The sequence below is a fragment of the Brassica napus genome, chromosome A5 (genome assembly GCF_020379485.1).
Source record: "Brassica napus cultivar Da-Ae chromosome A5, Da-Ae, whole genome shotgun sequence".
In the NCBI taxonomy this organism is placed as follows: Eukaryota; Viridiplantae; Streptophyta; class Magnoliopsida; order Brassicales; family Brassicaceae; genus Brassica; species Brassica napus.
This window is the reverse complement of record NC_063438.1, coordinates 28,875,974-28,903,732: the sequence shown is the minus strand read 5'-3', so window position 1 is coordinate 28,903,732 and position 27,759 is coordinate 28,875,974. Positions and strand designations below refer to the sequence as shown.

The window sequence follows — 27,759 nt, the reverse complement described above, 5'->3', positions numbered from 1 at the left end:
CATTCATCACTTAGAGCATAATTAACCCTGAAACCCTTCACGGTTTCTTAAACAATTTTTTTTTGTTTAAAAAAAATTAAAAACAAACCAATCGCGGACCGTTGTATATCGGTGGAACCAGCGAACAGTACAAAAAACCCTCCACAATCCATCTTTATTTTGTTGTTTCTGTCACCGGTTTCAAAAATTTTGCTGAGACCCAGACACTAATTTATTTTAAGAAACCCAATTAACTACCGCCTTAATCATGGCTTTATGAATACACAAAAAACATTGGTTTCCGATTTTAATTTGTAGATTTGTTTTATTAAGTTAAGTTTTTTTTTGGAATAAAAATGAAAATAGGCGTAATAAGGCTCTAAGTATAGGCTTAAGGCATTTCCATTAATTAAGGCCCATAGAAAGCCCAGTTGTGACCTTTGTGAGAAGACAGAGACAAAGACAAAGGGAAACACTGTTGTGTCTCAATACCACTCCTCGCGAATCTGAGATTGTCGGAAGATTCGATCGAATTGGGGGGTTAGGGTTTTTCGCTGCCGACGAAGTGCTTAATAATCTGATCAATGACGCCGCCTCCAGGACTTTACTCCGGTACCAGCACTCTTGCCCTGGTAACAATCTCTCTCTCTCTCACTCTCCGATTTCTCGATCTGTGTCCTTGACTCGTCTTCGACTTGTAGAATTTGGGGGGTTTTTTAGTCTGTCATCTCTTTCGTATGGATCAGGTGGCTCGTGCTTCGGCTTTCGGACTGGGTCTCATCTACGGCAACGTCAAGCTCAAGGCTTTGAAGGTACTTCTCTCTCTCTCTCTCCCTCGAATCATTTTCCGTGAAATGAGAGAATCTGGGACACATGATCTGCTGTTCTTGATGTATAAAGGTGTTTTAGATCATAGTCCATTGGAAGATTGTGTCTTTTTAATTGATGGGAACATGATCGAATCATATATATGATATAGATATATTGTAGCTTGACTCTTTTATGCTTTATCTAATTAGATAGTCTATTTTGCAAGTATCTAAGTCCAATGGTTAAGCTGCATCTCATATTCCATTGAATGATCATATTCTACTCTATAAACACTCGGATTTTCATATTGTTTAAACTTTGTTTTATCTTGCAGTGCAACTATTTGTTCATAGCTGTATTGACAAATGCGTTTATCTTTCTATAATGAGATTTGCCTACTGAGTGATTTATTAACAAATGCTTTTACCATATGTAGATAAAGAAGAACTCACAGATTAAGGCTGAAGCCAAGGCTCATCACTAAGCACCAAACATCTTTCTCTCCCTCCAAAATAAGATGATGAAGCCAAGTGAACGTTCTCCACAAATGTAGCTGTTTCTTCTTCTTGAGCTATATCTCTCTTGGTGACATTTTCGGTTTTTTCTGTTTTCTTTTTGGCTATCGTTGACGAAGAAGAGCATAAACTTTTGTCTGAAAAAGCAATCATAGTACCATTTTTATTTAAACCCGATGCTATGAACACCATATGTTTATCATTTTAACAAGATTGGTTCAGTGACCTATTGTGCTTTGCTATTCAATAACCGATGCATTCATAAATGCCTTCTTTTAGTAGATGGTCTTCCTTCAGGTTCTTATCTAGCTAAGATTACCAATTGGCAAGAAGAATTGTTATTTCATTTATTATCCATCCCATAGTACATAACTTCAGCATAAGCGTGGCTTATACAAAATGTGACTCAGAGACCATATAATACACATACTACTTTCATATTCGTCAACATTAAGCACTATACTTTAGTGGGCCACTTAGTTTTCGGGGTTAATTTTAGGTGGCGATTGGTTTTTCCGCTACCACCCGCAAACGCAGCTTTTGCGGTCGGTAGCGGTTGTTGGCGATTTGCAACAATCACTCAAATCGCTCTAAACCGCTTCAAACCGCTCCGAATCTTATAAATTCAAAAGCTGGCTCCAGCTAGCGTTTGCGGTTGCGGGCGGTTGCGGGAGGGTAAAAATTTTTTTTTTTTTTTAAAACAATATATATACAAAGAAAAAAATATTTAATAAAATATTTAAAATTGAAATTATGAAAATATTAAAATATATCTATTTTATTTTAATTAATATTATAAAATTTTATAATAAAAACAATTTCAATAAATTTTCAAAAATTAAAATTATAACTTTCTAAATATAAATTTTATATTTATTATAATTTTATGATTTTTGATATTTTTATAATTATATTAAATGTAAATATTGTTAATTTATTATTTGACTGTTACCGCATTTGGTAGTTAACCAGTCATAAGTCACCCGCAAACGCACCAATTTTTAACCGCAGTACTAGTCATACAAATCTCTTAAAACCGCTAGAAACCGCAACCGCCCGCATCCACAAACTCCCGCAACCGCAACCGCTGCGTTTGAACCAGTCAGGCCCTTAGTGTTGTTGCTTTCTTCATTGGATGGATGATAACTTAAAGAATAATTTGTATGCTTTTCTAATAAAGTATACCTTATCATTTCGAAGACAACTTTTCGTGTGGTCCATTGGCTATCATCAACTAGAGGTGCGAGTCATGGCGTATAATAGAGTTCTGGACAGTATTTATTAGGGTAGACACAAATCAATCATCTAGTATTTGGCTGATGATCCAATATATTTTTATGCACGAAGGACGTTGAAGGTCTTAAATCTAAATCTAATATTCTTAGCAAAGTTTATCATATGAGTTACACAAACATTCTAGTGCTACATGGCATTAAACATAATCCAGTAATATAGCGTTTGAAGAACAAAAGAAATGGAAAATAAGAAAGTGAAACAGATAAAGAGCTATTGTCTCCTCTATCTCTAAAGAGCTATGTCTGCATGAACATATTTAGGTTTCAATTTGTATTGCCTTTTCTTGATAGAAGTTTTTCTAAAAAAAATTATCGTCATATCCAAGTCCATAATAAAAAAAAACTAGCAAAGCAGCGCGACCTACCCTGATGACTCAAAACGCACGTTCACAAATTTGAAGTGGCATTCCCGTAAATAAACTTCAGAAAAGCTTGTCTAAATTATTTTGTAATAAGATCAGTAGTAATATCTTTGTTCAGTGATCATTATGATTTATGAGGCTCAGGGCTACGAAAGTGATTGATGTCTACTAGTTTTTTTCTCTTGCTATTCAAAATATGCACCACCGCTAAGCATGGTTGTGTGATGGTATTCTACTAAAACTCTGAGCAGACCATTATTGTTGGTGCAGTTGCTAAACAAGATACAATTAAAAACAATGATTCTATTAGAGAAATACCTTTGAAGTTGAACTTTGGTTTCAAGTCATATTCCTGTGTTTTACCACCATGTTTGACTTATAAATAATTCAAGTATAATGTTTAGACTTGGGTTAGTTGCATTTTCAACAAATCCTTAGAAGAATATAAGCATATAACATTTCGAATTGAAGAGTACACGCTTTTAGAAAGAGGTAATAAGTCAAACAAAAATACCAATTTGGGATTGGCCAGCGAATTAGCCATTCTTATTACTTATTAACTGGAGAAAATCTAAACAAACAACTTTTTTTTGCTAGATTTTGGAACAAAAAAAAAATCTAAACAAACATTAAAACGAGTTAAAATTCATGTATGGTATAAAATAATATATATACAATAGGAATCAATTTAAAGATGCTACAATTTTCAAAAAGAGCGGGACATTCAAAATATTCACCATCACCATTAAAAATAATACTATATGTACTGAACAAATTTTCAACATACATGTATTATAACCATTAAACAATGAACAACTTATTCCAAAACTCAAATAAATATATTATCACAGTAACTATCCTCTGTAAAAATAATAGTAAATGCCAATACTTGCAACAACTAAGAAAATGAGTTCTATTTTTGTAACGTTGAAAATTAGAAAAAAATGGTAAAAAAAGTTATATATTTTTAAAACTAAAACCGTGGGTTAGTTTGGAAGATGGTTAAGTTAGATCTAAACTCAAGGAAGGAAGGAGTGGTTAAGTCACGGAAACGCAAAACGACAAGCAGTTTGGCTTCTTAAAAACCCGTCCAATGAGAAATCCCTGACGCACCTAACCCAAACCCCATAGAGAGAGAGAGAAAGAGCAGAAGAGAGAGAGAGAGATGGCCGTCTTGTCGTTCCAGAGCCCCACAAACTTCTCCGCAACCTCCATCCCCGGCTCATCTCGCCGCCGTTTCGACTCCACCGCCGGCATATCGTCGTCATTCACCGGAGACGGCCCTATCTCCTCGATGATCCTGAGGTTCCCTCCCAATTTCGTCCGCCAGCTCAGCATCAAAGCCCGCAGAAACTGCAGCAACATCGGCGTCGCGCAGATCGTCGCCGCCAAGTGGTCCAACAACCCCTCCTCCGGTTTACCGTCGGCGGCGGCGGCAGCATCGTCTGTTTCCGCCGCCGCCTCGGCCCCTGCGGCTGCCGTTCCTCCCGTCGTCGCGCTGAATGGCGTGGACGAGGAGGTTGTGGCGGCCGAGGGAGCCAGGGAGATAGGGTTGAAGAAGGATTCGAAACCCTCATTTTTGAGCTCCGATGGGAGCCTCACTGTTCATGCCGGTACGACGTCGTATCAATAGATCCATGTCAATACTCTCATTCTGCAATCATTTCATGTTTAAGAATCATTTCGTTGGAGATAATTTGAGTTTTGTTGGGGTTTATGATGATACGATAGGTGAAAGATTAGGTCGTGGTATAGTGACGGATGCAATCACAACTCCTGTAGTCAACACATCTGCCTACTTCTTCAACAAAACTGCTGACCTTATTGACTTCAAGGTTCCTTTTTATCTCCTTTGTTCAAGTCTGTTGCTTTAATAGAATAGATTATCTTGATTTTGGCTAATATAGTAACTTAATAGCGAAAGAATCTTTCTTGACAAGATCATTGACTTTATTTCTCCTTCAATTATTATTGTAGGAGAAACGGAGTGTCAGTTTCGAGTATGGTCGTTATGGCAACCCTACCACTATCGTTCTTGAGGAGAAGATAAGGTTATTATATGTCTCTTTAGAAATCTACACTTGTCTTTTATGTTCTCCTGAGGGTTAATGTTTTTTAATGCTTTTGATTTTTTTTTTTGATTAATATGTATTGTGCAGTGCACTTGAAGGTGCTGAATCAACCTTGGTTATGGCATCTGGGATGTGTGCAAGCACTGTTATGCTTTTGGCTTTGGTTCCTGCTGGTGGCCACATTGTGACTACTACAGATTGTTACAGGAAGACTAGAATCTTCATGGAAAATTTTCTTCCCAAGATGGGGATAACTGTAAGAAATCCAATTTTTTTTAATTACAGTGTCAATTCTAGTTTCTCTGATTCCTGAAAGATGTAGAATATCAGCTTGAATGATTAACCATCATGTTTACGTCCAGGTCACTGTGATTGATCCTGCTGATATCGCGGGGCTTGAAGCTGCTGTGAATAAGTACCAAGTCAGTTTCGTAACACTTGTTGTGCATTCATATTCTTTCTTAGAGAGTGTATGTTTGACAGCTTGATTCAACTGGTCTTACAGGTTTCTCTCTTCTTCACTGAGTCACCGACAAACCCATTCCTGAGATGCGTCGACATTGAGCTAGTTTCAGAAATATGCCACAAGAGGGGAACTCTTGTTTGCATCGATGGCACCTTTGCAACACCTCTGAATCAGAAAGCCCTTGCTTTTGGTGCTGATCTTGTCGTCCACTCTCTTACAAAGTACATCGGAGGACACAACGATGTGAGTAGTACAAACATAAATAATTAAAAGCTCTTGTTGGCTGTACACTTTGTTAACAAAGACTGGTTTCTCTCCTTGGCTTGCATTAGGTTCTTGGTGGATGCATCTGTGGCCCACTGAAGGTGGTTTCAGAAATTCGCAATCTGCATCATGTGTTGGGAGGCACACTCAACCCAGTAAAACACACCTGACCCTCTCATGAATTTCTCTTATTTATGCTGTTTATTTCATGATTCTCATAAGATCCGTGTGTTATGTTAAACAGAATGCTGCATACCTAATGATCCGAGGCATGAAGACAATGCATCTTCGTGTACAGCAACAGAATTCAACTGCCTCAAGGATGGCCGAAATTTTAGAGGCACATCCTAAGGTATATACAATAACTCTTTCTGTGTGCTTACCGTTTTCCTGTAAAAATAAATGCGTTTTGGATATTGCAGGTGAGTCATGTGTACTATCCAGGCCTTGCAAGTCATCCCGAGCATCACATTGCCAAGCGACAAATGACTGGTTTTGGAGGTGTAGTCAGTTTCGAGGTAACATCGATCAATCTCTCTCTCTCTCTCTCTCTCTCTCTACAGAAGATTTAGCTTTTCTAACTGAAGAGTAAAATGATCCTCATATCTTTGTGTGTGGTAGATTGATGGAGACATAGAAAGAACGATAAAGTTTGTGGACTCTCTCAAGATTCCTTACATCGCACCATCTTTTGGTGGCTGCGAAAGCATCGTGGACCAACCGGCCATCATGTCTTACTGGTATGTATATGCTTTTCACGTCTTTTGATATATCATCTTGTGGTTTCACTAATTGAACTTGGTTGGTTAATTTTATGATGATAGGGATCTGACACAGGAGGAGAGGCTAAAGTATGGAATCAAAGACAATTTGGTACGTTTCAGCTTTGGAATTGAAGACTTTGAGGATGTCAAAGCTGACGTTCTTCAAGCTCTCGAAGCCATCTGAAAGAAATTCCAACTTTTTCGACCCCTCCAAAAACACAATGTCGTTTCTGTGATCTTTTGTCTTGTCTGTTTCCTTTATCTCTCTGCTCGTTATCCATCTCTATGTGAACGGTCACTGTAGTAATGTTGTCTTAGAACTATGGTTCGGCGACATTTACCGTTTCGTAATAAACGAGGACTATTTATGTTTGTTGGGCTAATAAATTCATTTATGATTTTTTTGGTCAAACCTAGCTCTTACTTTTTAATCGGCTATTTATAGGCCTATTAGTAAAAAAGATACCTAACGTAACGTTAGTAGGATACTTGTTTTTGTAGCTGACATTGCTCAAAAACCCATGTGCTGTCCAGCGAGAGTAATCAAAGTGGAGTTCCGGACCGGACCCATCATCAAATAACATTTTACCAAAAATATTCTGATTCCTTCTCGAATACCGATGCAAAACTATCCAATTTGAAACTTTTTGAAATAGCTTTTTGAAACTTCATGTCATCTGTACCCCCAAATACTAACTTCCAACCGCTCAAGACGTGATAGTTTCTCTAAAATATACTTTAGCTGTAACCAGGCCCGGCTCAAATATTAAAAGGGCCCTGTGCTGCCTTAATTTTTTTTTGTCAACCTTTAGTTATATTATAGTCAATTTAAAAACTAGACTCTAATATTTATATTTTTTAACAAAATAGGGTCCTAATTTTGTAAAGTAAAAAACAGGACCCTGTGCAAATGTGCTGTGAGCACATGCTCTAAGCCGGCACTGGCTGTAACAACTCGTCGATAGTTCCTCCGTACTTGGTTATCTTTTACGACTTTCACAGGACATGACAAGGAAAGAATATTCCAACACACAGCGGCAAACAAAATCATATGGAGCATAGTGCAAGGTACCCTGAACCAACAGAGAGTCGAGGATTAGCAATTGAAGATTTTGGAGCTTAGCTATAAACTTACAAGGTTAAGAGGTCATTTACCTTGATGGTGAGAGTCTCTGCAATGGTTTAGCAAATATACCAGTCCATTCCATCAGTCTGTTGATTCCGTTGTAATAGATAAATGAAACATGTTTTCATACACTGGGATTACTCCACGGAATAAATAGAATATCTGAAACAGAAATCAAATTAACAAAGTCAGACATTGACCAATTCCAATATCATTTAAGATAAAAAGTCTTATATTCAACAAGATCTTAAATTTAGTACAAGGATATGATTCCAAATCATCAGCTTCTTTCAGTTTTCTTTAATAACATATTATACCCAGAAAAGAAAAATAATAATAAAGAAGGAAAACAGTTAGTTACCTCCAAACTATTTTGAGATAACAAGTTCATGATTTGTACATTTCTCATTTCCTTGAACATATCTGTTGGATTGCTAGTAATATTATCACCTTCTCCTGCTAAATGTGAGTTATAATAGTGGCCTATTGTCCCAACAAGATCGAGATTTGCTTCGACAAGAGAATTGAGATTGACAGCCAGATAGGAACTGGGGACAAGATCATAGTAGTCTAAATAGGTAACACTGGGAGTATCAATAGAATGTTCCCAAAATCAGACATATCAACACCCCTGAACTCTGTATGTTTAAAAGTAAGTTTCCGAAGGCTAGGGCTGAAGACCGAGCGAGACCATTTCCACAGATCCCACCTCAAATCATCTAAGACCAGCTCCTCCAGAACGGGGCAAGCTGAAAGAAGCTTTCCAAAGGCACAAAGCTGAAGACTATCGAACTCAATTGATTTCAAGAAAAGCTTCTTAAGAGCAGGGAGAGAAGCATCCTCAGGAAGCTCTTTCATACAAAACTCAGTTAGTTTCAGCTCCACAAGTGTATTGCAAGTGAAAACCTCACAAGGAAGACCAGCATCAGCTACGTCCAGATGGAGATCAGGATCCAAGAGACCACCACGATTCAGTACATCACGTAACCAAAGCTTAATGCGATAACCCTTCCTACAGTTCAAGGAAAATTTCTTTATGGAAGAGTTTCCTGAGACATACAAGACTCTTTCTACAAATTTCAAGAATCTTGGCCGCCCGCATATCATTTTGGTACGGTAACAAATCAAGATTTGGGGAGCATTTGTAACTGCATAATTGTTGGATCAATTAAAGCCATTGGGCTTTAATGGAAATGTGAATGAATAATGACTGGGCTAAAAACATGAAAACCCCACAAAACACAAGTCAAATACATGTGGAAAGTCCCACATCGGGGAGGAAGAGAAGAGTTGAGATGTTTATATATGTTCCCATGTTACAAGGGTGCAAACGGCTGGGTGAGAGAGAAAGGCTCCCCACGCGCGCTCCTCTTTGCGAATATGATTTTTTATGGTTCTTGTATTCGCCTTTTACATTCGTATATTTCTTTAACATCGCTTTTATTTTATCGTTTATGTCAGTCCGGTTTTCCGGCTTCTACAAAGGCAAAGAGGATGCGCCATCTCTTTGAGAGAACCGAAGTTTGAGCAGACTTCTCCAACGGTAAGAAAGACAAGATATGGATGATCACACCATCTGGTAAACTGCTTATCCTGTCCATTTCTTCCCCTACAAAAATGAACCCAAGAAAAAGAATTTAATAAGTTTATTAAGCAATAAATAAGTCCAATGAAGTGTCCAGCGACTAGACGAAGACAGTATGACTAGAGACTGACTTGCAAAAAAAAAAGTTTAGGCAAATCAGGGCACGGTTCTTTTACCTTAATACAGTCGCGAAAGCAGAAGACAAGTTTTCAGATCTAAGAAGACGTGCAAATGCTTCTTGCTTGGGAAGCTGAAACATCCGAAAGAAAATTACCTAACTGGGAGTGTTATACTTCCACGTGGCAAGAACAGTGCGAACACAAACAGGATATATAATGGGCCATTTTATAGGCCCATTAGTAAAGATTACCTCCTAAAGTAACGTTAGTAGAAAGGAAACTTATTTTTGTAGCTCGAAAGCCCATGTGCTGGCCAGCGAGAGTAATCAATGCAATGGTAGTGTTATTTTGATCATGATTATCCGATTCCTTTTTGAATCCTGACGCAACACTATCCAATTTTAAGAGCTAAAAAGTAACAATGGGAGAGAGCTCCAGAATTTGAATACGTATCGCTTCAAGGACTCTAGTGTTATGGTAATGGTCAGAGATTCAAAAACCAGCACCGCCTTCACTCATCTCATGCCAAAGGTTCCATCTTTTCTCCCCCCCCCCCTCCTTTGTGGTTTTTAAATCGAAAAGCTTCAGCCTTTAGGAACAATCGTGACGTGTCTTGCTTTGTATCTGATCCAGATTCGATAAGTTGATTTCATAGATTGCTTCGCGGTTTTAGAGTCCGCTGATTTCATTCTTCTCATGTTCTACTCCTTTGTTGAAACCGAACCATCCTTGTTGTTGTTGGTTCAGGGAGGAGGCAACACTTCAGAGCTATGATTCTGTCAGCACTTTTAACTTCAGTGGGAATCAACCTTGGCCTCTGTTTCCTCTTCTTCACTTTGTATTCGATACTGAGAAAGCAGCCTGGTAATGTCACCGTCTACGGTCCACGGCTTATTCAAGCTGGCAAATCTCAGCAGACGAATGCCTTCAACCTCGAGAGGCTTTTGCCTACTGCTGGTTGGGTCAAAAGAGCTTTGGAGCCTACCAACGAAGAGATCCTCTCCAATCTTGGCTTAGATGCTTTGGTCTTCACTCGTGTCTTTGTCTTCAGGTGAGTTTATTTGTTTTAAAAAGTTTTCTTTTGGATGAATGAATGATGTGAGACTTTCAATGCTTTTTGGTGGCAGTATACGAGTGTTTAGCTTTGCTTCTGTGGTTGGGATCTTCATCCTTCTTCCTGTGAACTATATGGGTACCGAGTTTGAAGAGTTTTTCGACCTTCCAAACAAGTCTCTTGATTCCTTCAGCATCTCTAATGTTAACGATGGATCAAACAAGTAAGAAAGAGATCAAAAGCTATATGCCTAAACTTTTATTATCCTTGACCAATTCCTTATGCTTGTATGCGTTTTGCTTCAGGTTGTGGATTCACTTTTGCGCAATTTACATCTTCTCCGCGGTTGTTTGCTATCTGCTCTACTGTGTAAGAAGTCTCTTGTTTTCTCCATTCATTCTATACTCCTTTGCGCCTAACTGTGAAAACTTTGCAGGAACACAAATACATTTCATCAAAGCGGATTGCTCATTTTTATTCATCCAAGCCTCAGCCACAAGAGTTTACGGTTCTGGTCAGTGGCGTCCCTCTTGTGTCTGGAAACAGTATAAGTGAAACTGTGGAAAGCTTTTTCAGGGAGTATCATTCTTCCACTTATCTTTCTCACGTTGTTGTTCATCGGACTGACAAATTAAAGGTTCTCATGGTAAAGCTTCCTTCAACCAATTGTTCTATAGTGCCTTACATTTTGATGGTTCTTGATTTCATATATTCGTTTTAACACTTTGTAGAATGATGCTGAGAAGCTATACAAGAAACTCACTCGAGTCAAATCCGGAACCATATCTCGTCAGAAGTCTAAGCGGGATGGGTTCTTAGGGATGTTTGGGAAGAGAGTTGATGTGGTTGATCATTACGAAAAGAAGCTCGTGAAGTTAGAAGACGACATGAGATTGAAACAGTCCTTATTAGCCGGAGAGGTGAGAGTTTGTCTTTGTGTGGTTATTTGCCTGTTTCTTCAGCATATTCATTCTCCTTCCTTATTACGCTTTTAGGAAATTCCAGCGGCTTTCGTTTCCTTTAGGACAAGACATGGTGCTGCAATAGCGTCAAACATTCAGCAAGGAATGGATCCAACACAGTGGCTAACTGAGACAGCCCCGGAGCCTCAAGATGTTCACTGGCCATTTTTCACCGCATCGTTCGTGAGAAGATGGATCTCCAACGTGGTGGTATTCGTTGCTTTCGTAGCTCTGATAATCCTATACGTGATCCCTGTTGTATTGGTTCAAGGTCTTGCTAATCTTCACCAGTTAGAAACATGGTTCCCTTTTCTAAAAAGCATACTAAATATGTAAGTAACGCCCTGTTCTTTGTTTCAGTTGAACCAGGTACAAAAAGGTCTTAATCATTTTTTCCTGTTTGCAGGAAAATTGTGAGTCAAGTGATTACAGGATACCTTCCGAGTCTAATTTTCCAGGCTTTCCTAATGATAGTACCACCCGTTATGCTTCTACTTTCCTCAATGCAAGGATTCATTTCCCATAGCCAGATTGAGAAATCTGCATGTATCAAGCTTCTAGTCTTTACTGTATGGAACAGTTTCTTTGCAAATGTACTGTCTGGATCTGCTCTTTATCGTGTTAATGTGTTCCTTGAACCTAAGAATATCCCTCGTGTGCTTGCTGCAGCTGTTCCAGCACAGGTAAATAACACACAAATCCAGTTTTACGGTTTCCACGATCTCTTTTTTTTTTATTTAGACAATGAATCATGTTTAATCTCATTGGTGCAGGCATCGTTCTTTATATCTTATGTTGTGACCACTGGGTGGACTGGTTTATCATCAGAGATCTTCCGTTTGGTTCCTCTTCTCTGGAGTTTTATGAACAAACTCTTCTATAAGGAAGATGACAAAGAGTTTGAGGTCCCTCCGACTCCCTTCTGCCAAGAAATCCCAAGGATTCTCTTTTTTGGACTTCTTGGTACAACTTACTTCTTCCTCTCGCCATTGATACTGCCTTTCTTGTTGGTCTACTTTTGTCTTGGATATGTCATCTACCGCAACCAGGTAAACCGAATCAATCTTTGGTTTCTTTATGTGGATTGCGTATCCAATAATTTAAAATCTAAAATGATTCCATTTGCATTCTCTTGGACAATGCTTGAGTATATTCTCCCTCAAAAACTCTCTTTGTAAGCACATATATGAATCTACCCTACAACCTATGAATCGTCTACACATCTTTTTCTGTTATGGAATAAAGAATCACTCACTTTATGTGTAAAACCCTTTTCTAAATTCTCGAATAGCATCTTATTAAAACCGAAAGTAATGTTTCGAGCTTAAGGACGTGACACTAACGTTACATCAAGAACACATTTGTTGTCACTTGATTCGTTTGTTTCATCCAACTTGTTGGTAGTAGAATGAAATTAACTGTTCTTGTGTTTGTGTTGCAGCTCCTAAACGTATATGAGGCCAAGTATGAAACTGGTGGGAAGTTTTGGCCAATAGTGCACAGCTCCACTATCTTCTCTTTGGTGCTAATGCACATTATTGCAATCGGATTATTCGGCCTTAAAAAGCTTCCATTAGCATCTTCTTTAACGATTCCCCTCCCCGTTCTCACCCTCCTTTTCAGCATCTACTGCCAGAGACGCTTCTTGCCCAATTTCAAATCTTATCCTACCGAGGTAAATGCTTTGTAGATCATTGCCTCTTTTTACATAACTGTTTGGGAACAGAATGCTGACTATTTTGAATCAAATTCATGATCTCAAAGGATTTACAAACAGAACAATATTGCGTAGTCCTTAGGATTTAGCCTTGAACAAGAACCTTTTGCAGTCTCATATATAAAAGGCTTATGGTTTCTGTCGCCATTACAGCTGCTTCTCATAAACTTTATATGTTTTTTTCCCTATTGCAGTGTTTGGTAAACAAAGACAAAGCAGATGAGAGAGAAGAGAACATGTCTGAATTCTATTCGAAACTCGTGGTTGCATACCGAGATCCTGCGCTTTCGGCATCGCAGTACTCACGGGACATGTCACCTGAAGATCCTCCGCTTCTTCGTTCATATCAATCCTGAGAAAGAAGCATAAAAACTTTCTTAGACTAGTCTTTTGCTTGAGCTTTTGGAAGTTTGCTTATGTTATCGAAACAGTGTTGGTTACTATATGCCCGGTTTGAGCTCTTTAACCGATAGAAGAAAACACTAAACGGGTCGCTTGTGGCTTGGCTCTTAACCGATAACAAACCAGTTTATTTTGTTTACAGTTGTAATTAAAGAAAGAAAGAGTTTTTAGTCACTAGTCACTCCAAAGTCCAAACATGTTAGACGGTTGGATAACTTTTGGAAATTGGTAAACACGTAAACATCTCATTACTTTCTTAAAATAATAAAGTAAAATTTCGGATAATTTATTTAGTAACTAACGATTAATCATCACTACAAGTGTCAGTTAAACCTTTTTTTTGGGACAAAACACCTGGTGTATGTTAAACCGAGAATAATTTGCAAAAAAAGATGAAAGCTGATGACTTCTTGCCACGTCCGCATAGGGGTACTCTTTGTAATTAAGCCTAACCTTGAGGGTAATTTAGATAAAGATTAATCCGTTTATAGAAACCGAAAAAATAAAATAAAATATATTGTGTCTATAGGCTACACAAGCAACGAGAAGAGAGAGAGAGAGAGAGGTAGAGGAGAGGGAATCTCTCAAATTCTGGGTTTAAGCTCATCTGTTTGATCTTCATTCAGTTTCGAATCTCAATTTCTCCTCTTTTGAGCTCAGAAGTTTAGGGCTCTTTTTTGTTTCCTTGCTGCATTTTGGGCTTCTCTTATTTTCGGTAAGTTCGATCTCTCCAAAGCTTCTATTTTCGGAAACTAATTGTCTCTTTTTTTTATGTTAATTTTCAAATCGGGGGTGTTTGATCGCTCTCGGTTTCTTCATTTCTGTAACGGGTACGAGAGAGAGATCCGGCGATTGGATTGTTTAGGGTTCTTATTCCGAATTGGGGGATAGTTGAAAATTGCTAATTTAAAGCTCCCTTAGTGTTTCCAAATCTTCACTCACTTGTTCGATCATATCAAGAATCGGTTGAATTTGGATTGAATAGAAAAATAAACGGTTAATTGAGTAATCTGTTGAAGTGTCTTGTGTAGGAGATTGAAAAATGGATGGATCAGGTGGAAGAGGAGGTGTGGAATCGATTCTACCAAACTACAAGCTAGGGAGGACTCTCGGTATCGGTTCCTTTGGTAGGGTTAAGATAGCTGAGCACTCTTTGACCGGACACAAGGTTGCTATTAAGATCCTCAATCGTCGCAAAATCAAGAACATGGAGATGGAGGAGAAAGGTACACACTTTTGTTCTGTTTTGATTGATTTTGATTTTCATCCTCTTTTAGTTTAGTGTTTGTTTGTGTTGGTGCAGTGAGGAGAGAGATCAAAATCTTGAGACTCTTTATGCATCCTCACATCATCCGTCTCTACGAGGTCATTGAGACTCCCACTGATATCTATCTCGTCATGGAGTATGTCAACTCTGGTGAGCTGTTTGACTATATTGTCGAGAAGGGTCGGTTGCAGGAGGACGAGGCCAGGAACTTTTTTCAGCAGGTATTGTTTGTTATTCATTTCCATCAATATCCAAGCAATCATTCATTTTATCATTATATATCTGAGAGTTCAAAATTTAGCCATGACTTGAGACTTTGATGTAGATAATATCTGGTGTGGAGTATTGTCATCGGAATATGGTAGTTCACAGAGACCTTAAGCCCGAAAACTTGCTTCTGGACTCCAAAAGCAACGTAAAGATTGCTGATTTTGGCCTGAGCAACATTATGCGAGATGGTCACTTTTTGAAGACTAGCTGTGGAAGTCCAAATTACGCTGCTCCAGAGGTAAAAAGGCTCTTCAACCTTCATGTGTAATATATGCAGGGATTGTTGGTAAATATCACTTGTAAAATGTTTCAGGTAATTTCGGGCAAGCTATATGCTGGCCCTGAAGTAGACGTCTGGAGCTGTGGAGTGATACTCTACGCTCTTCTTTGTGGGACTCTTCCGTTCGATGATGAGAACATTCCCAACCTTTTTAAGAAGATTAAGGTTTACTGTCAATAGACGTTTTGTTTCTTAGTCTATTTGTTCCCTTTCCATTTTTTTTTTGGCCTAATCTTCTTGAGTGTAATGCTTTTCTTTTCAGGGAGGGATATATACTCTGCCTAGCCATTTATCTGCTGGTGCTAGAGACTTGATCCCCCGGATGCTCGTGGTGGACCCCATGAAAAGAGTAACCATCCCTGAGATCCGGCAACACAATTGGTTCCAAGCTCATCTTCCAAGGTACTTAGCTGTCCCTCCTCCAGATACGGCCCAGCAAGCGAAAAAGGTAAAACCTAACGTGTATTTTCATTGGAGATTTGTCTCTATCCTTCTATTTTCAAGAACGCTTGGCTTCATTTTTTTTTATTTTTTTTGGGTAGATTGATGAGGAAATTCTCCAAGAAGTTATCAATATGATGGGATTTGACAGAAACCTCCTCATTGAATCTCTCCGCAACAGGACCCAGAATGATGTATGTGTTTCTCTCAGCCTCTTGTCTACTTGCTTCTTTTTAAAAAAAAATCAAAAGTGAAAAAGTTCATCGTAATATCTAAAACTAATGAATTGTTGTCGACTGCTATCTTCCAGGGAACTGTGACATACTATCTGATACTGGACAACCGGTTCCGTGTCTCTGCTGGTTATCTCGGGGCCGAGTTTCAAGAGACGATGGTTGGTCTTCATTGTCCTCTTTTGACTGTAGCAAAAGTTCTTTGAGGTAATAATACATTGAATATTTTGATATAATCAGGAAGGTACTCCGCGTATGCATCCAGCAGAAAGCGTAGCTTCACCAGTTAGCAATCGGCTTCCAGGACTGATGGAGTTCCAAGGAGTTGGCTTGAGATCTCAGTACCCTGTTGAGAGAAAATGGGCTCTTGGACTTCAGGTCTTGATCCCTTTTTTCTCTCTTAATTTATTGCTATAATCTATCTGTTTAGTTTTGATTTGATAATACAACCATCTGGATTGCAACAGTCTCGTGCTCATCCACGCGAGATAATGACAGAAGTCCTGAAAGCCCTGCAAGATCTGAATGTGTGCTGGAAGAAGATAGGGCCGTACAACATGAAGTGCAGATGGGTTCCTAACAACGCAGATAACTCGATGCAGGACAACAACTACTTTGGAGATGATTCCAGCATAATAGAGAACGACGCAGCTGTGAAGTCGCCTAATGTTGTCAAGTTTGAACTTCAGGTTAATCCTCTTTTCTCCAGTTGATGATATTATAGCTGAAATTGGGTTTTGTTTGTTACTGATGTTTGTTGCTGTTTGGTGGTTTGAAACAGTTGTATAAAACACGGGACGACAAGTATCTGCTGGATCTTCAGAGGGTGCTAGGTCCTCAGTTCTTGTTCTTGGATCTCTGTGCTGCCTTCCTTGCTCAGCTCCGAGTCCTCTGAATAATTCTATCCATCAGACCTCTTCAAGAATAATCCCCACGTCTTCTTCCTTTTTTCGTTGGTCTAAGAAATATTCAGAAAAGCGAACTTGTTCCACTATTTCTCTCTTTAGTATTCTATTTTGGTGCTCTACTTAAACACTTCTTAAAACTTAAATGTAAGACCGATGAACTCTAGTAAACAAAACAAAAAGATGGAGCAACTTTGTACATAATTTGTAGTGCATTGTGTCACCAATATTGGTTTTTGTTTCTTTTGTAACTCCATATATTGATTACAATTTTTAAAATCGATAAGGACATCCTGAAGGAAAAAAAAAGATGAAATATATTAAGATCAGTCCTTAGGTTGTTTGGGGGATTCGAGTTACATTTAGTTTTGTTTAATCCATATCATTTCATTTACGAACACATGAGACTTGCAAGATTCAAAAAATTACGGACGTGTGCATTTAGACCTACTAATTATCTTCTCAGGTGCACAACACATTAAATGGTGTGTCAACAACATCTCAGAAACGTACAAAGGAAATGAACTTGTAAGAAGAGAAACAAAATCATCATCATTTCGAAAACCTGAGATTAAAAGCTTTTCAGACCAACATGGTTTGTTTGTGAAAGATTTTTAATTTTTTTTATGGACTACAAATGATGCCAAGTGGGAAACATGGCTAAAAAGAATAATGGTAATGCTTTTTCTCTTCCGTTATTAACCTCTTTCTATCCGTGGCGGTCTTCGAACAGCGACTCTTGCATCACTTTCTGTTCTCCTTAATATCTCATTCATCCCATTGGTTTGAAAAATCTTTGGATTCGCCCCAACATTCCTCAAATCCTTAAAAAAAAAAAGACCTCATCATCATATATACCATTACACCAAATCATGAAAAAGCATAATCTCAGTTTAGATCGTACCGAATTTAGTTGACTCATATTATCTTCTTCTTTCTTGTGATGCGCGTTAGGGTACAACAAGATATCACCAGAGGAGTCTAGAGAAACGTGTGGCCTAAGAAATGGTCGGTTCTCGTTTATTGTTAGCCCGAATGTGTTCTTAGCAAAAGCCATGCTCATACCACTCACGTGGCTCGCGGATCCCGCAGGCTGATTATATGTCAGCGTCGAAGCTGCGTCGTTTTCTTTCCTCTTCTTAGCTCCAGCCCATGCGAACCCGCTTGCCGGCGCCGTGGCTTGAGATAGAGCAGTGTACGGAAACTCGCTTCGAGTGGTCGCTTGAGATGTCTCAGATGGCGTCTGGACAATGATCTCTGTCTCAGCTTCCTTCTTCGCTTCCTGCTGAAACAAAAGAACCAAATAACGAATATAGAACCGAGATTGGTTGGTCACTTCATTTGTTAAAATCCATTACCTGTTGGGTTGGTAACTTGCTAAGAGGGTCTTTGATTGTTCTACGTGATTTCCCCGTTTTCTTGGATACCAAGTTATCTCTTTTCTTTATAGTTGCTCTTCTCCTGCATATCAAATATGTTAAATCTTTCAACACACGTAACTACATAGTGACACACATATATATAAATATAACGAGTTTGTGAGAATCGATATTGATTGAAACCTTCGTTGCAGTTCTTCACGGTACTTAGCATCCATTTCCTTGTTAGGAGGATACTTAGGTAATGTCGATGGATCACAAGCGTAAGGCTTTGTATTAAAGTACTGAAATAACACATACGACCAAGTTGTATCAGTTTAAAATTTCTACATGTGTAGTTTGGAATAACGTTTAGTTTTTTTTTGTTCTCACCTCTGACATGAGAGCAGAAGAGGCAGTTCCTCGTTTCTCTGGATCAATAGAAAATAGATTCTCCAGAAGATTAACTGCTGTTTTTGGAAACTCCTCAAATGTTTCTCTTAGACAACCTTCATATTGATGTTGTTGTCCAAACATTTTAGTTTGAGGATGAAGCTTGTTATTTCTCCAAAGTTCTTCATCTGGTGATCCACATAGTTTATAAATCTTGTGAAGTTGTTCAATCTACAAAAGAACAAAAACAAAGTAAATAAACTCATACAAAATGGATATGGAATTAGTAGTTTCTTTATATCTATCGCTTTAAAGTCCCTTTCTCACCTCTGTTCTTCCTTTAAGAGGTGGTCGTCCGGTAAGAATCTCGGCGAATACACAACCCACGCTCCAAAGATCGACCGACACGCTATAACTCGTGGAACCCATTAGAAGTTCAGGTGCACGGTACCATAGCGTCACAACCCGACTTGTTAACTGATTCTTGTTTCTTGGTGTTACAATGTTGGCTAGTCCAAAATCAGCTAGCTTCAAAACTCCTTTGTTATTCACCAGAATGTTTGCTGCTTTAATGTCTCTGTGCATGATCCCTCGTAAATGACAATGTTCTACTGCCAACAGAAGCTGCTGCATGTAGCATTTTATCTGAAAACAAAAACAAGACAGAGTTAGTTATTTGCACGAGACGTAATGTGTTTTTGTCAATGCGAATTCTTTGTACCTGTGCCTCGGTGAAGTTGATGTCAGGAGATGAACATAAGCCTTCGAGATCGTGTTCCATGTAATCAAACACAAAGTACATGCTGTTTGAGTTCCGTGAGGCGATGATACCTTCGAGTTTCATGATGTTTGGATGATCTAACCTTCTCAAAATCATGATTTCTCTTGCTATGAATCTTATGTTTTCTGTGTCGAAGTTTTGAACCCTTATTTTCTTTAGAGCCATGACTCGTCCCGTCGATACCTCACAAGCCCGGAACACGTTGCTATACGTCCCTTGCCCAATCTAAGACATTTTGAATAATGTTAAAATGAGTTGTTACATGATTGATAGGTTTGTTTCTTGTCTTGCAAGGAATGTTTAGGGGTTTATAGTTATTTTACCTTCTCTCTTTTCTCGAAGTCCTCTGCACGTAATGGGACCAACCCATGAACGGCCTCCGGTGCGGCGGAGGTGAGCCATGAAGGCCAACCAGCAGCCACCTGCTCAGCCTCTACATTTCCATGCGGCAATCCCGATCTAAGGCTAACTCCGGTCGTCTTCGATCTTGGAGCGTCATCGTCATTATTGCGATGCTTTTTAGGAGATGAGTTGACGACACGGCGGTGAGATGGCGGAGTGGGAAGGACATGGGGTTTGTGGGTGTTTTGGGGATGGCCTCGGTTGGCGGCGGTGTCTGAACGGCGGCGGATAGGGCGTGGAGGAGGAGAAGAATGCTTGGAGTTGAAGCAACCCATGATGGATGAACTAATTGTCAGAAAGTTTCCGGGCGGCGTGAGTATCGACCCGGGACGGGTAAACGGGTCCAACGCAGGGAGGACAATCCCTGCATTAGACCATAAAGAAACGAAAATAAAGGGGAAAGAACAGAAAACTAAAGGAAACAAATATTTGGATGTAAGATAGATAGAAACAGAATCCTAGAGATTGAGATAATTACGGAGAATTAGACAATTTTCCTTAATCTTTGGAAGAGAATGAGACAATAAAAACAAAATATTTTATCTTACATTTTTCTTAGTAATTTAAAAAATATATATTATATATCTATATATACTTAGAACGAAATGAGGAAGAAAATAGAGAATTACCAAATTTTGAAAGCATAAAGGAAAAGAAATAATTCAAAGGAAATTAATGATTAAATACAACAAAGAAAAGAATTCACAATTTAAAGAGGGAAAATGAAACAAAAAACTTATCAGAGGTTTTGAGTTTCTTTTCTTTGGTCAAGCATGCACTCAAGTCACATCATACATGTTACAAGTCACTAAGCAGTATCCCGGTTCAGTATCAGTAACCGAGCTGCTAAATCAATCCCGAATCCTCGGTTTAAAAGTCAATTAATGACCATTAATTTCTCTTCTTTCAGTCTCAAAAGAACCGGAGATTGGCCTGTATTATCGAAACTCATATGTTGTTGCACATTGTTCCCCGACAACGATCTCATACGATGGTGATCGGACGTTCCCGCTATGGCTGAGATTGCGGCGGTGCCGTTTCTAGCGGCAGGGACGTCATGGTTATGTTTACCTTCATAAGTTGTAATGACAGCCTTCACATCCGTAGAAGCTCTCTCTACATGTTTACGTACCGTACAATTCGCTGTTGTACATTTATAGTAGCTCCTAATATTCACCAAAATAAAAGGAGATGTCAACAAAACAAGAAAGCGAATTATATATTGTTCCATAATCGAATTATTTCTACAGATATGTACTCAATAAGTAAGACTAAATATTACCTCGGATGGGGGTTTCCTTTGACAACCTTTTGTCCGTACTTGCGCCACCTATAACCATCGTCCAGGAGGTCGACTTCACTTCTTGTCTGAACGACGATCTTTGGCTCGGTCACGGACCGGTGAGTTGTTGACACACCCCCGTCAATTTTTCTACAATCCCAAAATGTTTACTTAATTAATCCATTGAAGATATCACAAAATGCATGCAACTTAAACTAATAATTTGATTATTGACGCACTACAAATTAGATATATGTTTTGCTTAATATGCATAAAATATTTTCAATCATAAATCGAGATTATTATCATGGACTGAAAATAAGACAATACTAATAATTTGTAGTCTGCATGTGATATATGTATTTTGCAATTGCTATAGAAATATTATTCATCTTCTATCTATGTGCAACATGTCATGAATATATTATCTTACTTATATGTATTTTCTACTATACCTTTTCTTTGAACCTGGAATATCTTCATTGTCATCATCATTATCATTGTCATGATCATTAGCATAACCACTATCATCACTAGACTCTATATGTCCTACACCACCAATGTAATGAATATCACCAATTTCGCCGGAATCTCTAACTCCACCACCACCGCCACGGCGGTTCTGAGGCCTCTCGTGGTCATGTTGACCTTTGTAAATGATCTGAGTGATCTGTCCATCTGATGACCGTTCAACTTTCTTCTTAACCGGACAATTAACATGTGTGCATCTATAATAACTCCTCGGATATTCACACCCTTTTATCGGCTTTTGGCCGTACTTCCTCCAGTTATACCCGTCATCCGCCGGTTTATCAACGTTCACCACGTTATAAGACCGGTTAGTATTGTTGTTATTCGCCGCCGGATTATTATAACGATCGGCTTGCGGAGCTTTACAAGATCGACGGCCATGCACGGCCGTGGATGTCGATGGCGGCATTTGGTTAGGAAATGAGTCTGGTCGTTTTGGTTGCGACTGCGGTTGAATAAAGACGGTCTGAGTTGGTGACTGCTGCATTAGCCATTAGGTATCATCATACTATGGATTTAGTTGACATTATTACTGTGAAAAGACAATATGAAAAATGTTCATTTAATACTAACTACTACTCCTTCCATATCACTTTAAGTGGTGTTTAGGGATTTTAATTTTGTTTCATATTATATGATATTCTCATTATTCTAGATAAAATTTAATGTCATTAAAAAGTTGTGATCAATTATAAAATATTGTATTTTTTTTTTATTGGTTAAACTAATTTTATTTAATGTTACTTTTATGTAACCAAGATAAACTACATAAAATTTTGTATTTTTTTAATCTTTGTGTAAAAACTTTAAACACCAACTAAAATGATACTGAAGGAGTACGAATTATATCCAAGTCTAAATTGTTGAGTTTTCAAGTCTAAAAAGTTGAGAATCTTGGGAATTGTTAGCAACTATACGAAACTCAACAATTTCAAAAATATGTCATTTAGTTATTAACTAAGGATATTGTTTTTGTGGTAACATATAACTATAGTAAATAACGATTTACCTACGCCAAAGAGAAAAGTTGAAGTGATTACCTGAGGAGGGAAGAACATGGGAGAGGTGAGAAGACTAGAAGGGCTGAGACCAGAAGGAATTGTAAACAACGGTCCTCCTCCGGCGATCATCCCCGCCGTAGAACGTCCGCTTCCGGGAGACACCGACATAGCTCCGGCGAGAAGCTGAGAAAACGACGTTGTCCTTTGATTATCCGGAGTCAAGACGTCAGGGAAGCTATCAACGAACAAAGACGACACAAAAGAAAGTGGACCTGGGCTTAGACTAAGGCCATCTCCACCTCCGAAATAATACGCCGCCGTTTCGATCGCCGGTGGTCTCTGAGGAACTGTGATCGTGGGTCTTGTTGGAGCGACTAACGTCGTTGTTCTCATCGAAGATACATCATCCTCAACAGCCATTTCTTATTTAAATCTTGATCTTTAGATCTCTCTAGATACTGATATTACTCTGTGTGTGTATATATATAGAGAGATACAAAAAGACAAGAGTCTTCTGTGATCGATTTCGTGCAGCCTTGACATTGGTGTTCAAAAGTCTGCAGGATAAAGATGGAATTTCTTTAATTTATAATAGTTATATTACTCTTTTTTTTAAAAAAATAATAGTTATATTACTAGTACTAATTTATTATAGTCCAATCTCTCTATTCCGAATTTCATCATATTTTTTATTAGTACTATGGAAAAATAATCCAACTTGCATCTTTTCTTTTGTTTGAAAGCTTGATTGGATTACCATGTTGATGGCGGTTAACTTGTAAAAGTCATCTTATATGTTCTTTGTCAACGTGATGCTAAGGGCATCTGCATCAGCGAACTCCTTCCATGAGGTTCACAGAGTAATTTTTTATTATTATTTTTTTCTGTATGATTTTTGTTTTTAAAAAAAAAAAAAATTAATCAGACCAATCGTGGACTGCCACGTGCTGTGGGGCCCGTGCTACAGTGTTGATCCAGGTTCAGTGCAGTAAACCTGTAAGGGTTGAGTTCACAAAACTGAAAATATTTTAATAATTTTTTTTTTGGGAAATGTGTGAACCCCTGCATTGAACTTTCAATGCAGATGCTCTAACATAGTAACATATGGTACTTTTTTATGGGTTAACAAAATTAGAATGTTTTACTAGACTTCTTCCTTTCTAGAGTTGTTAATTATCTTAGTAAAGGATAACCAATATACTTTAAATATGGCTGAAAGCTGTCTCACTTGGTATGTTTATTATTAATTCGTTATGAGTCTTCTATATATAATAATCCATATTAATATCACAAATCTAAAACCAAAATAATTATTGATGAGAAGATACAGAGGCTAGTTTTTAATGAATAACTCCTGGAATGATAATTTCAAATATTTTTTTGATTTTACATGGTTATATCAACCGCCATTTCAATATATGTGGGTTCTCCGTTGTTCTGCAAAATTAGTGACAAAAAAGGAATTATTTTCATGTTCAAAGTTATAAATTGCTTGCTCTATTTTATTTTGTATATACTTTTTCATTTTCAAAATCTACTTCTTTTTTTTTGGTAACATGTTAAAATATTACTTTATCATTTTCCATCCAAAAGATTTGATTTACAGCTTAACGAAATACGATAATACCAATATCAGTCTCGTAAATGTATCTCATTTAAATATATATACATAATTGAAAATTATCTGTCACTATCGATCATAGAAGTTTGCCTCATAAGACCGGCAGTGCAAGGCATCCATCAAATCGCGACAAAATACACTTTTTATGTCGACGGAAAAGCTATACTGTCGACCTTAGCCACGTTCTTCAACTTATCATAGAGCTAAGCTCTCAACGCTCAAGCTCTTGCTTTCCATCTCCGGAAAGTGAGACAGCAAAACTACCGCATGTCGCTCCTTTATACTCATATGGCTCCAGAGTGCAATGCAACTCAAGCTCAGATCCGAATCTCATAGGAAGATCTTCACCTTCCTCTCCTCCTAGTGAGCTGCCATTTCCCCTTGCGTGCCCCTTCCTCAACGGAGGATCTGCATATCATCACCGAACGTCTCTCTCTACATCTGGGTTCGATGGTCACTCAGCTTGCTCCGGTGAGCTCGTCTCTCCGCCGGTGAGTACCATCTATCTCTCAGTCGACGTCTACTGCACCATCTCCGACCTTCAATTTCGATCAACGACGTCTCGAACTTTGCTGGCGACTGCTTCAGAACCAAAGAGATATTTACCTAAGTGGGCCTGGCCCAATTCTTTTCTCGAAGCTACTAAGGTGATTACCAAGAACCTAAAGCCTATCTTTTCAAATCAAAACATGCGATATATAGTTGTGGGTATGGCCTTTTTGGTCATGTTAAAGATGTTCGATGGATTCTTCGGGATCAATAAGCTGAGATTATTACAATATCATCTCTTTTGGAAGAATTTTTATGTGGGTTCACCAACTCTGGTATGGGTTTCATCATCCTCCTCAAACGAGGAGAGTTTTTCACAACTATGCCTCCCTTCTATGAACGGAGATGCTCTCTCGGATTCTCTGCTGAGTCCTTGTTTCAACTTACTCACCGGTTTGTTACTTTGCGTAGCGGTCTGTACGGGGCCAGAAAGTGCAATCGAGACTACTTCGGTTTTTCTCGTTGGTGAGGATTGTCCCTCAACGTCACTTGTGACTATTTCTCAGCTATCCGACTTTGTTGTAGCTTCTTCGACGCATTCAGACTTTGTTTTGAATTCGCTGTCAACTTCATATGGAGACTTATCCGGTTTGATATCATTTTCCATTTTAGTTTATGATTTGTCTTCAAGAGGATGTCTAATTCCCTCTTTCCTTTGTAGTCCGTGAAGTTAAGTTTTAATGAAAGTTGTGTTTCAAAAAAAAAAAAAAAAAAAGAACGTATACGTGTATATAGTCCAACATGCACTAATAAACAAGTGCCCCATTGTGGCTCTATAGTCTACGCAAAGCTACAGTCTCCTACACAGTCCAATACTTTTTTTTTTTTCACAGTCCAATACTTACTCTATGCATAGTAACTTTGGATTTAACTACCTTAACACTGCAGATGAAGCAGATATGTGAACCAGCCTTTTAGAATTAGGCAATGTTAAGACTTAAGAATCTTGACAATTTTACTTTGAACAAATCATATATCGATGTGTTTCCTTGAAATATGCTCTCTTTAAAATATCCACTTTTCACATATTGATTCACAGAAAAATATGTTAATTGCTGCCTTTTTGTTAGAACGAAATTGTATGCGTGAACTTAACTTTACGAAGGGAGGGTTGGTTTTGTTTGCTAAGTAAAGGTCAATAATTTTACAGGTGGGAATTAAATGTGATAAATGGAATAGCCAATAAGCATTCCCCCTCATTCATTTTCTAGCCAAACACACAAGGACCAACTTGCCTACGTTATTTATGTCATGTAGAACATAATCTGCAATTTGCAAATAAATACAAGAGCCAGAAAATATATATTTGATATATAGTGAAATCATGTTTAATAGAAATCATGTTTAATAGAAATCATGTTTAATAGAAACTGCACCATGAACTTTAAGCTGAAAACTGTCAAAAGACTCAAAAGTTCAAAGATATAATATCGATGATCACACCATCTGATGATTCTAATAATATTTTTTTTATCAAACGGCTTAAATTAATTATAACGCAACTGTGGAAATATTCGTGAAACGATTTGAGCTTCTTAAATTATATTTTTTGGGTTTGTTGAGAAGTGAAACAAAAACATAATTAATAACTGTCTGCGTTGCATGTTCTTGAGAGTGTTAAGAGTAATAGAGGAATCAACATAAACAACTTAATTGACATTTGTTTTTGCAATAAGCTATAGTACTATTAATAAATTTTTCTTTGACACCTAGCGACAGCCTATTGATATCCCATTGATTACGTAAATTAACGGTATTATTTTCTTAATAGTATCCCGTTTGATAATCAGAATTTATCTTAGTGTCACTTAATATAGAGTAACAAATAAGGAAGCAATCAAGTAGTTAAACTCTTATTTTCCTGGAATAAAATTAAACATTGAAGTCGATCAGAAAACATTAAAAAGGTTTGAAAGGTTATACACAGTATATTACGATATTCTAATGACTAGAAACATAAAACATTAAGTAAAACTCGAGAAGGGTCAAAAAAAAAATTAAGACTTCACATCCCTTGAGAAGGGTCAAAACAATTGTAACAACCAAAGAGAAAAGAGAAAATGTCTAGACTTGATCTAATTATAACATCATTAATTTTTAATGATTGTGTTTATATAATGTATGTTTTAAATAAAAAGGCTCGATGCATAGACTGTAAGACGATTATAAGAAACATGGCGAACATTAATCGTATGACCAAAAAAATGCATTGAAGAGCTGGTTGCTTTGTCGTGACGTGTGGTGAGTTGACTTTGGGATAAGGGTCAAGCTATTATTTTAACAATTTATTCATTATTTTAGGTCCCTTTACATAGTCGAAAATCCGAAAACCACACGAATAATGGTAACTGTGATTTGAGTGGTTTAACTGCGGTGTTATTTTAACAGTTATAAAAACGTATAGATATATGATATATGTAGAGATATTTGTTACTGTTAACTGCGGTGCGGAGCAGAACTTCGTAACATTCGAAACAAAGGGTTTGAACTAAACTTTACAAATTACAATCACGTCATTTTCTATGTGATGAACTAGTGATATAAATTAATCTGTCAACTTTAATTATACTCAATAAACTAATATAGCTAGTTTTTTTTTGGTTGTTTTTAATAATTATTTCCTTGCTGTTGATGAATTTTTTATTTAATTAAACAGAGTACTTAGGGTTTCGATAGGTTTAAGAGACTATTCATGGTCTCCACTGTTTCAGAAGTAGATTATTAGATTAAACCCTAGTCAAAGATTTAGCTAGTTCGTTGTAATATTTTAACAGGGTATATGTACACCATTAGTTTGAAACAAATATAACTGTATATCAAACAACTTTTAAATTATTTTCTAAACTTTCCACAATAATCAAAAGGTAGCGTTTTACGTCTATATGAAAAATATTCTTCATAAGTTTCTCCACTGTTTCAGGACTATATACCCTCGCATTGAACAGGACGTGAA

The 27,759-nt window shown here is 37.8% G+C and overlaps 6 protein-coding genes and 1 long non-coding RNA gene across 10 annotated transcripts; 4 read left to right on the top strand and 3 right to left on the bottom strand.

The window, feature by feature from the left end:
- The first annotated feature begins 386 nt into the window (after positions 1-386).
- Positions 387-1,533, top strand: LOC125609194. Its single transcript, XM_048780303.1, has 3 exons — positions 387-611; positions 726-791; positions 1,226-1,533. Exons 1-3 carry the CDS (start codon positions 564-566, stop codon positions 1,271-1,273), a joined length of 162 nt encoding a protein of 53 aa, XP_048636260.1. The 5' UTR covers positions 387-563; the 3' UTR covers positions 1,274-1,533.
- A 2,525-nt stretch (positions 1,534-4,058) lies between these two features.
- LOC106453252 (cystathionine gamma-synthase 1, chloroplastic) lies at positions 4,059-6,939 on the top strand. The gene is made up of 11 exons (XM_013895521.3): positions 4,059-4,574; positions 4,693-4,796; positions 4,939-5,012; positions 5,121-5,289; positions 5,396-5,455; positions 5,539-5,742; positions 5,832-5,918; positions 6,008-6,115; positions 6,186-6,281; positions 6,385-6,503; positions 6,588-6,939. The coding sequence occupies exons 1-11, from the start codon at positions 4,127-4,129 to the stop codon at positions 6,709-6,711; spliced, it is 1,593 nt and encodes a 530-aa protein (XP_013750975.2). The 5' UTR covers positions 4,059-4,126; the 3' UTR covers positions 6,712-6,939.
- On the bottom strand, positions 6,771-9,543 carry LOC106345702. Its single transcript, XR_001270372.3, has 2 exons — positions 9,415-9,543; positions 6,771-9,262 (listed from the first exon to the last, which is right to left on the bottom strand). It is a non-coding gene; the product is annotated as an uncharacterized LOC106345702 (long non-coding RNA).
- Positions 9,544-9,676: 133 nt separating this feature from the next.
- LOC106453251 (CSC1-like protein HYP1) lies at positions 9,677-13,666 on the top strand. The gene is made up of 11 exons (XM_013895520.3): positions 9,677-9,888; positions 10,105-10,408; positions 10,485-10,634; positions 10,717-10,780; positions 10,848-11,057; positions 11,143-11,331; positions 11,407-11,705; positions 11,780-12,056; positions 12,147-12,422; positions 12,815-13,048; positions 13,285-13,666. The coding sequence occupies exons 2-11, from the start codon at positions 10,128-10,130 to the stop codon at positions 13,444-13,446; spliced, it is 2,142 nt and encodes a 713-aa protein (XP_013750974.1). The 5' UTR covers positions 9,677-9,888; positions 10,105-10,127; the 3' UTR covers positions 13,447-13,666.
- A 324-nt stretch (positions 13,667-13,990) lies between these two features.
- Positions 13,991-17,131, top strand: LOC125574893 (SNF1-related protein kinase catalytic subunit alpha KIN10-like). 2 transcript variants are annotated; one of them, XM_048780295.1, is made up of 11 exons: positions 13,991-14,207; positions 14,524-14,718; positions 14,796-14,980; positions 15,085-15,267; positions 15,343-15,474; positions 15,572-15,757; positions 15,852-15,944; positions 16,061-16,144; positions 16,224-16,361; positions 16,451-16,672; positions 16,765-17,131. In XM_048780295.1, exons 2-11 carry the CDS (start codon positions 14,535-14,537, stop codon positions 16,876-16,878), a joined length of 1,521 nt encoding a protein of 506 aa, XP_048636252.1. In that variant the 5' UTR covers positions 13,991-14,207; positions 14,524-14,534; the 3' UTR covers positions 16,879-17,131. The 2 variants fall into 2 exon arrangements, with proteins under 2 accessions (XP_048636252.1, XP_048636253.1); XM_048780296.1 differs by having other exon boundaries at positions 14,006-14,207; positions 14,512-14,718.
- A 353-nt stretch (positions 17,132-17,484) lies between these two features.
- LOC106453248 (cyclin-dependent kinase C-2 C) lies at positions 17,485-20,302 on the bottom strand. 2 transcript variants are annotated; one of them, XM_048780294.1, is made up of 8 exons: positions 19,744-20,302; positions 19,361-19,645; positions 18,967-19,284; positions 18,640-18,870; positions 18,451-18,551; positions 18,247-18,349; positions 17,793-18,173; positions 17,485-17,712 (listed from the first exon to the last, which is right to left on the bottom strand). In XM_048780294.1, exons 1-8 carry the CDS (start codon positions 20,095-20,097, stop codon positions 17,587-17,589), a joined length of 1,899 nt encoding a protein of 632 aa, XP_048636251.1. In that variant the 5' UTR covers positions 20,098-20,302; the 3' UTR covers positions 17,485-17,586. The 2 variants fall into 2 exon arrangements, with proteins under 2 accessions (XP_048636251.1, XP_022575686.2); XM_022719965.2 differs by having other exon boundaries at positions 17,793-18,170; positions 19,744-20,297.
- Positions 20,303-20,480: 178 nt separating this feature from the next.
- Positions 20,481-23,230, bottom strand: LOC111197868 (probable WRKY transcription factor 58). Of its 2 annotated transcripts, none has more exons than XM_013895513.3 (4): positions 22,676-23,230; positions 21,560-22,113; positions 21,105-21,254; positions 20,481-20,988 (listed from the first exon to the last, which is right to left on the bottom strand). In XM_013895513.3, the coding sequence occupies exons 1-4, from the start codon at positions 23,054-23,056 to the stop codon at positions 20,700-20,702; spliced, it is 1,374 nt and encodes a 457-aa protein (XP_013750967.1). In that variant the 5' UTR covers positions 23,057-23,230; the 3' UTR covers positions 20,481-20,699. The 2 variants fall into 2 exon arrangements, with proteins under 2 accessions (XP_013750967.1, XP_022575687.1); XM_022719966.2 differs by having other exon boundaries at positions 21,560-22,116; positions 22,676-23,228.
- Between the last annotated feature and the right edge of the window lie 4,529 nt (positions 23,231-27,759).